Here is a 10,237-nt window from a genome sequence, read left to right as displayed (position 1 = left end):
CACGCCATTACCTTCCCCTGCAATGAAAGGACATTTTCACTGTTTTGACACATGTCACTCAGGTGACAGGGCGCCTGCCCAGTATTTTCGGAGCAGGCCTTCACTTGCTATTCAGAGCTGGCTGGAACAATTTATCAGGAGAAACCCTCATACTGTGCCTTATAAGAACACTATAAAAAATGTATCATACATTTTGGTCCTTCGAATTCTCAATCGATTCTTACATTTGAACAAAATAAACCAAAAGTACTAAAAAAATAGAAAAATTTGTGTATTTCTTTTTCTCAAAAGGGAAACTCAATCAATAACTGACAAGACCAAAATAAATGTACTTAAAAAATATTTCTGCTTCTTGTTCAAACCACTTATTTAAAATGAACTGAATCAACACAATTCTTGGGGACAACTTGATTGTTTTATGCTCAATCCACTTGGACAACATGAAGAAATTGTGTGGAACCCTGCAACCATGTTTTAACAGTGTTGATCACCCCCACTACTGCTCAAAAGTTTGGGGTCAGTACGAATTTTAAATATTTTAAAATAAACATCTCCTGCTCACCAAGACTGCATTTATTTAATCAAAAATACGATACAAATTGTAAAATTGTGAAATGTTATAGTGTGAAATGCACTATAAAACAACTGTTTAAAAGAAGTTTATCACTTAATTTAATAATGTAATCCAGTGATTTTAATGTAATGTGTATTTATAAAGTGCATTTATTGTGTATGGTCATATACCCAAAAGGCTTCACAACCATGAGGGGAGTCTCTTTACACCACCACCAGTGTGCAGCACCCATTTGGATGATGCTACAGCAGCCACAGGACAACGGCGCCAGTGCACTTGCCACACACCAGCTATTGGTGGACAGTAATCGAGCCAATTCGGTGGATAGGGATGATTAAGAGGCCATGATGGGTAAGGGCCTATTGAGGGACTATTGATGGCCAGGACACCAGGGTTACACCTCTACTCTTTACGAGAAGTGCCATGGGATTTTTAATGACCACAGAGAGTCAGGACCTCGGTTTAACGTCTCATCCAAAAGACAGCGGCCACTGACAGTGTAGTGTCCCCTTCACGTTTTACTGGGGCATTAGGACTCACACAGACCACAGCTTGAGTGCCCCTGCTGGCCTCTCTAACACCACTTCCAACAGCAACCTAGCTTTCCCATGTGGTCTCCCATCCAGGTACTGACCAGGCTCAACCCTGCTTAGCTTCCGTGAGTAACTGGTCTTGGGCTTCAGGGTGATATGGCTGTGGCATTAATATGAATATTAATAATAAAGCTTCTTTACTCCAGTCTTCAGAGTCATATGATTCTTCAGAAATCACTCTAATAATAATAATAATAATAATAATAATAATAATAATAATAATAATAATAATAATATATTGCTCAAATGCACAAAATATATTACATACATTCACTGAGAAATGGAAAAAAAAATTGTCATTTATAAAATGGAGTGTCCTCATTTACAGTATGCTGAGCACTGTATATATGTGTATGTGTGTGTGTGTACTTGTATTTCTACATTATTTTGTATTTGATTTAAATTTACTAATATCTATATATTAGATAAAGATATATATTTGATATATTATATATTAGATATATATATACTAGATATAGATATAAATCCCAAACAAACAGGTTTTGAAAAAGTTGAGGGAGAGTAAATGACAGAATTTTCATGTTGCAGTAAACTATATCTATACAGTATACCACAGATTTATGCCTTTAGCATAGCTTGAATAAGCATTTTGATATCAGGTTGAATTTAAACCTATTAATATATACAGTTGAGGTCAGAATTATTAGCCCCCCTTTGAATTTTTTTCTCTTTTAAATATTTACCAAATAATGATTAACAGAGCAAGGAAAATTTTACAGCATGTCTGATAATATTTCTTTCTACAGAAGAAAGTCTTAATTGTTTTATTTTGGCTTGAATAAAATCAGTTTTTATTTTTTTTAAAGCCATTTTAAGGACAAAATTATTAGCCTCTTTAAGCAAAATATATATCTCCAATAGTCTACAGAACAAACCATCATTATACAATAACTTGCATAATTACACTAACCTGCCAAGTTAACCTAATTAACCTAGTTAAGCCTTTAAATTACACTTTAAGCTTTTTAGAAGTGTCTGAAAAATATCTAGTCAAATATTATTTACTGTCATCATGGCTAAGATAAAATAAATCAGTTATTAAAACTATTATGTTAAGAAATGTGTTGAAAACATCTCTCCGTCAAACAGAAATTGGGGAAAACAATAAACAGGGGTGTTAATAATTCAGACTTCAATTGTATATATATATATATATATATATATATATATATATATATATATATATATATATATACAATGCATTAAAATCATATAATCATATCATTTAATACAATATATTAAATGTAAATAACACAGAACAATAATTATATCTAAAAACCTAAAATAATATATAGCATATTAAATATATTTATATTTTTCACATTTTTGCAGCTGGTAGCAGAGGCAACTGATCAGAAAGGGCATAGGCCTACAACAAGGCTGCTGAAGAGAAGGCAGAGCCCTGAATAAGACACTCCCACGAGCGAGGCTGTGATTGGCTGACCTGATCCAATGAGTGGTAAAACAAATGAAGTGTCACAGTGGGAGATTAGATAAATAAGTGAGTGAGGAGCAGAAGGTGGACTCGGGTTTATTTCAATTTGGCCAGATCGCTAGAGCGTTGCAGGGTCTCAATCCCTAATGACCAGAGGGGGATGGGGGTGCAAAGATTGTGTGGACTCCGTTTGGAGGAGGGGAGAAAACACAGACAAATGAATCTGAAATAGCGGATTAAACAAGAGTCCTCAAGATACTCTCAGTGTGAAGGACCAATGATGACACGTTTGTATTCAAGTAACCTATCAATAAATATATGCATCGATGCTATTAGGCTAGCTTGGTCTTCTTGGAGAGGTAACTCTGGTAGTAAAAGTTACTAAACAAAGCGATTAGGCTGAGGGCGTATCCGAGCACCACCATATTCATGGAGTCAGGGAAGTCACAGTCAGCATAGAGGTTGAACGCAGTGTGAATGGTCACAATAAAGAACTGGAGCTGAGGGGGAGAAAAAAAGATGACCGTGACACAAATGTGACTGATCCTTTATATTAAGGTATTATTCATAATAAGAGTTTTACCAGCTGGAGGGAAGTGAGGTAGCGTTTCCACCATAAGTATTTCTGCATCTGAGGGCCCAGCGCTGCCAGGCCATAATACATATACATCACCACATGAACAAAAGAGTTTATGAGGCCAATAAGGAAAGCTGAGGGGGGAGAGAGAGAGAGAACATCTTTAGTAAATCTGTTTCTATATTGGCAATTTACAACATATGGCATCCGAAACGACGGTGGACTTCAATGAGATTTTTGGCATTTTTATTAGCTGCCTAAAATTAAGCCAATATAGCATGCATTGCTGAGCAGATTCATTGGCTATTTCTGGAGCAATATAGCACCTAGTGGTGTCTGTGTGCTACTGCAACAGTATGTAGATACATTTTTAACACATTTTTCTTTGTTTCTTAATATTTAGGTCATAAAATATTATTATAGTTATTCTTACCAACATCTAGTACATTAAAATGCACTAAAACAACCAGAGCTCTAATATATGCTTATTTTTCATATCAAAGGCTTCACTCAACACACTTTTCACTATTAAAACAATGACCTAAAATAAACTACCAACAACACATAGCATTGTACTATTACACATTACACTCCAGTGTTCTTAATTACAAAACAAGAATCAAATTTACTGTGTTTGGAATTCACTCCAGTATGTTACATGGTCTATGTTTGACTCACAGTATGAAGTGTTGTGCTCTTTTGTATAGCTTGTATACATTTAAAACATATTTTTGTAAGGCATATAATGTTTTACAATAGTAAAACATATTTTTTAGCCCTCTTGTGAAATTCCCAAAAAAATGTTAAAAATTCCACAAAAAAAAAAAAAAACCCAAGTGCTGTTTAATGGAGAGAATTTTTTTTCAACACAACTTTAAACATGATAGTTTTAATAATAATATAGAATAACCAATTATTTTTATAACTTTACTTTCTGCCTCAATGACAGTACATAGTATTTAAATTATTTATTTATTTATTTATTTGCATAAAGTGAAAACTAAAGGCTTAACTAGGTTAATTTGATATATATTTACATTGCACCCGTATTCATAGCTTTTTCCACAATTTTTATGTTATTGCCTTATTGCAAAATGGATTAAATACATTTATTTCCTCAAAATTCTACACACAATACCCCGCAAAGGCAATGTAAAAAATTTAAATAAAATTAATTGTTGCAAACTTATTAAAAGTAAAAAAAAGCTGAAAATCACATGTACATAAGTATTCACAGCCTTTGCTGTAAAACTCTAAATTGAGCTCAGGTACATTCTGTTTCCACTGATCATTCTTAAGGTGTTTCAGCAGCTTAATTAGATTTCACCTGTGGTAAATTCAGTTGACTAGACATGACTGGAAAAGGCATACAGCTGTCAATCTAAGGTGTCAGGGTTGACAGTGCATGTCAAAGCACAAACCAAGCATGAAGACAAAGGAATTGTCTATAGACCCCTGAGACAGGATTGTCTTGAGGCACAAGGCTGGGGAAGTTTACAAAAACATTTCTGCTGCTCTGAAAGTTCCAATGAGCACATTGGCCTCCATCATCCATAAGTGGAAGATGTTTGGAACCACCAGGACTCTTAGAGCTGGCTGGCCATCTAAGCTGAGTGATCGAAGGAGAAGGGCCTTAGTCAGGGAGGTGATCAATAACCCGCTGGTCACTCTGTCTGAGCTCCAGCGTTCTTCTCTGGAGAGAAGAGAACCTTACAGAAGGACAACCATCTGTGAAGCAATCCACCAATCAGGCCTGAATGGTAGAGTTGCCAGACGGAAGCCACTCCCCACTTGGAATTTGCCAAAAGGCATCTGAAGCACTCTCAGACCATGAGAAACAAAATTCTAGTCAGAAGACTAGTCAGGCTAGAGGGAAAGATGAATGCAGCAATGTACAGAGACATTCTGAATGAAAACCTGCTTCAGAGTCCTATCGACCTCAGACTGGGACAATGGTTCATCCTCTAGCAGGACAATGACCCAAAGCACGCCGCCAAAATATTAATGGAGTGGCTTCACAACAACTTGGGCAATGTCCTTGAGTGGCCCAGCCAGAGCCCAGATCTTTATCCTATTGAACATCTCTGGAGAGATCTGAAAATGGCTGTACACTGTCGCTTCTCATCCAACCTGAAAGAGCTTGAGAGGTACTGCAAAGAGGAATAGGCAAAAATTCCCAAAGACAGGTGTGCCAAGCTTGTGGCATCTTATTTAAAAACACTTGAGGCTATAATTGCTGCCAAAGGTGCATCAACAAAGTATTGAGCAAAGGCTGTTAATACTTCTGTACATGTGATTTTTCAGCTTTTTTATTTTTTATAAATTTGCAACAATTTCCATATTAACAACAATAATACAGTCAGGTGCAATTGTAGACCATAGTACAAATACTTCTATTACTGTAGGTATTAATTACAATATAAAATAGTTTGAGTGAAAATTAACATAGATGGACCTTAAATGTATAGAGATCAAGATCATGTTGTCTAGCTTGATTTCAAATGATTCCAATATCAAGCTTAAAGCCTCAAGTTTACTTCCAGTTTGTTTTGATTCAATTATAAAAGTTGTCTCAGCTTGTTCCTAAAAGAATAATATTTACAACTGTTTACAAATAGTTAATCCACACATTGTGCTAAGTGGACACTCTAATGTAAATACGATCTGTTTTATTCCCAAGTAAGATTACTTACACTGCCCTCCTGCAACATACTTGACCCCGGCCCACCAGTTGAAAATCATGGTGCCATGATGATACACATGCAGAAAGGTCAACTGATTATTCTTCTTCCTCAGAATGAAGAACATCTAAAGATAATGAAATGATCTCATTAATGTAACATAGCATCATAAGACACTCATAAACAATCTGATCTGGCAATAAAAGACTCAATAATTTACTTACTGTATCAGCAAGTTCAATGACTTTGGAGAAGTAAAACCACCAGCACACTCTGGCCATCTGCACAGCATTAGAATTGCACAACATTCAAAACATATTTCTTATCCTGCTATTCCAGCAATATTTATATTCTATTCATATTTTACAGAAAAATTTTAATTTGCTATTAATTTCCCTCATCCTCAGGTCATCTAAGATGCTTCGCAATGCTTTACAAGGCCTTAATGTATTGGGAGGATTCAAGGATATCCACTTAAATTTTCATATATATATTTGATTTACTCCTAAAGTGCCGACAGCGATTGACTTGCATTCATGAATCATCAAAAACTTCTAAATCTGCTAAAACAGGAAAAAAAAAGAGGATTAGCAAATTAAAAACCAATTCAGATATTTGGGTGAAATATCGCTGTAATGTTTGTGGGGGGATATGCTAATACTTTGTAAATAATAATTCATTTTAATGATCACTGGCTGACTCTTGAGACATGGGACAAAACAGATAATATTCAACTGGAAATGCAATGAGGGATTAATAATAGTGTATTATTATCAAAATCAACACTTGATGTCTCATATCAAGGTAAAATTGTTTTTAAATGACATGCATAAGGCTTCAAAGATGCCCCCCATTTTGTGTAAAGACCATCAGACATTTATTAAAACTGAATAAATCAGCCAATAAAAGGGGGCAGTTGTCACTTCAATTAAAAGAACCACCTTCACACCATCCACCTTTGCATAGTACATAAGTTTTTTTACACACTCTCAGAAATAAAGGAACAGGAGCTGTCACTGGGGGAGCACCTTTTCAAAAGATACAAAAGAATCCACATTGGTACCTCAAAGAGGCATATTAGTACCCAAATGTACCTAAAAAGTACCTTTGAGGTACAATTATGAACCCTTCAGCTACAAATTTGAAAAGGTAAAGCCCCAGTGACAGCTCCTGTACCTTTATTTCTGAGAGTGTACATTTGATAGTTTTAGAATAGTAAATTAACCATGATATTTTAAAACCATCATCAAATTTCTGGGAAAATATTTAAAATTGTTAAACAATTTTCCTCCCTAAAGCAGGCTGCATTATAACATCAACAGAGAAACTGGCTACTGCAAAACAATAACATACTGACTGTTGTGATTGTTTTAATGGTTAAACTGGTGAATTCAAGAAAGATTTTATTGATTAGGGCGGCATAGTATTGGAAAAATTTGTTTTTACTCTACAATATATATTGCCATATAAATAAAAAATTACCAGATGACTTATATCGCTCTATTTGCAAAGTCATTACTTTAGACTATGGGAGTGAAATAAAAATATATATTTCTATGTAATTTATAATATACATATAATAAACAAACTACAGTCATAAATAAACACAATAAAGTGAATATTAAAGTGAAATAAACTGGGGGTTATGGTTTATTGGAGAGAGTAACAGTATTCAGGTAAATAATCATATGAATAATCAATCTATTTTATTTTTGTTAAACTCTTATGCACTATTAAAATGCTTTAAACTCTCTTTAAATGCTAACATAGTCACAGGCCCTAAAAACACATGCAGATGATAAACTTTTACTTCATTATGGTTCAAAATGCAGTGTCTCTACATATCTTATGAGTTTGGACTTGTGGTTTCTGGCCATCTATATATATATATGTATATATATATATACACACAAACTCAACATTGCATATCTTGCAATGTGACTAGTGCGGATGCACACATTGCGATATCAATGCTGAAAGGATATATTGTGCAGCTCAAATGAGAATGTATTTGAAAATGTTAAAAACATCTTGATTGATGTTTAATGTGTATGATGGTGTTGAAAATAAGTGATGGATGCATGTTCTTTAAAGAGACAATATGAGAGGTTAGATCAGATCACATGCAAAATAAAAACATTATATTTGTCCTTATTTTTTCAGCTTGTTTTGTTCCACTTATTGTGAATCATAAATCAATAAAAATATTAACATCATTTAATAATTGTACAAAAAAAATAAATAAAAAATCAATACAAAGTTAACTTGCTCACCCGCATTGGCAGAGGGTTTTCAGTGTAGTCCACAGGCTGACAGAGCAAACTGTAACTTGCCAACCAAGAGGAGGCTGTGAACTGAAAGCAAAACATGAATGAATGAATGAATGAATGAATGAATGAATGAATGTTTTTATTTGTCTATGGTCCATACCTCATAAAACATATAAGCAGAAAGGCACACCATGGAAAAATTGTAAATAATAAGTAGAGCTTGGATGTTGACTGGTTCTCTGTGAACCATCAATTTGGGTCCAAACCATACCATGACAAGATAACAGAGGAAGATTCCGCCGACAGGCAGCGGAGAATAAACCAGCAGCCATCCATCTGTCCTCTTGTCTGTGGAAATAAACCAACTCTACTTCATCAGCTCGTCAAACTACTCTAACAGAAAGCCATTTATAAAACATCCAGTGAGGACCAATTTGTCAAAGATAATAATCAGTGAATCTAAACCAGTAATCTACATATAAGCATATGCATGTTATAGGCCTACTAGGTGTGAAGAAAGCAATTCAGACCTCCGTTTTCTAAGATCCTCTCGTAAAGTATCTGAAGCTTTTGCCATGTCGACGGTGATACAGACACCTGAGCAATTAATAATGAAAATGAAACAGGTGTTTAGGTATGGGTACATTGTAAAAAGGAAATAGGAAAGAAGCAAGACAAACGAAACCAACCCATACAGAATAACCTCTCGTGTCGTATTTTTATCTATTAATATCTGTAAATATTTTGGACTTGACTTACCATTGCGTTTGATGTTCACAGAGCAACGCACCGCAGCGCCATCTATCGGTTGATTTTAGACACAGCACAAGAGTTCGTTGAAGGTTGTACTGTATCTTTAAAGACTAACTGTGATAAAATGTCAATTATGATCGCTATTTCTATTCCACCAGAGAAAGAACATGATAGAATCACGACACAGAGCTCTCGTTCAGCATCAGTGGCTCAATGGTGAGTTAAAGGGTTTAGACGGATTACCAAAATCCCCTGGATAACTTTATCACAATCAACTGCTATTTTGAGCGTTTTATATATACATATATATATATATATATATATATATATATATATATATATATATATATATATATATATATATATATATATATATATACATACATATACATATATATATATATATATACACACACACACACACACACACACACACACACACACACACACACACACACACACACACACACACACACAGAGAGAGAGAGAGAGAGAGAGAGAGAGAGAGAGAGAGAGAGAGAGAGAGAGAGAGAGAGAGAGAGAGAGAGAGAGAGAGAGAGAGAGAGAGAGAGAGAGAGAGAGAGAGAGAGAGAGAGAGAGATGAAGTCAGAATTATTAGCCTCCTCTTTATTTTATCCCCCCAATGTCTGAGAGTTTTCTTTAACACATTTTTAAACATAATAGTTTTATTAACTCATCTTTAATAACTCATTTATTTTATCTTTGCCATGATGACAGTAAATAATATTTTACTAGATATTTTTCAAGACACTTCTATTCAGCTCAAAGTGACATTTAACGGCTTATCTAGGTTAATTAAGTCAACTAGGCAGGTTAGGGTAATGAGGCAAGTTTTTGTATAACGATGGTTGGTTCTGTAGACTATCAGAAAAATACAGCTTAAAGGGGCTAATAATTTTGACGTTAAAATGTTTTTTTTTAAATAAGACTTTCCTCAGAAGAAAAAAATATTATAGGAAATACTGTAAAACCTTTCTTGCTTTGTTAAACATAGTTTGGGAAATATAAAAAAAAAGAGAAAACAATTCACTATTTCTATTCCACCAGAGAAAGAACATGATGGAATTACGACACAGAGCTCTCGTTCAGCATCAGTGGCTCAATGGCGAGTTAAGGGGTTTAGACTGATTACCAAAATCCCCTGGATAACTTTATCACAATCAACTGCTATTTTGAGCATTATATATATATATATATATATATATATATATATATATATATATATATATATATATATATATATATATATATATATATATATATATATATAGGCCTACTTTTTGTGCTTTAAATCAAGTTATATTTAACTAAA

At 34.2% G+C, this 10,237-nt stretch overlaps 1 protein-coding gene across 1 annotated transcript; it reads right to left on the bottom strand.

Moving 5' to 3' along the window:
* Positions 1-2,703: 2,703 nt before the first annotated feature.
* On the bottom strand, positions 2,704-9,108 carry elovl8a (ELOVL fatty acid elongase 8a). The gene is given in 8 exon segments (NM_001076593.1): positions 2,704-3,123; positions 3,207-3,334; positions 5,894-6,008; positions 6,106-6,162; positions 8,155-8,235; positions 8,312-8,499; positions 8,682-8,748; positions 8,911-9,108. Coding segments are annotated over 8 exon segments (807 nt in total). The 5' UTR covers positions 8,914-9,108; the 3' UTR covers positions 2,704-2,955.
* Between the last annotated feature and the right edge of the window lie 1,129 nt (positions 9,109-10,237).

The sequence above is a fragment of the Danio rerio genome, chromosome 2 (genome assembly GCF_049306965.1).
Source record: "Danio rerio strain Tuebingen ecotype United States chromosome 2, GRCz12tu, whole genome shotgun sequence".
In the NCBI taxonomy this organism is placed as follows: Eukaryota; Metazoa; Chordata; class Actinopteri; order Cypriniformes; family Danionidae; genus Danio; species Danio rerio.
The sequence above is the reverse complement of the archived record's forward strand: the minus strand, read 5'-3'. Positions and strand labels throughout refer to the sequence as shown.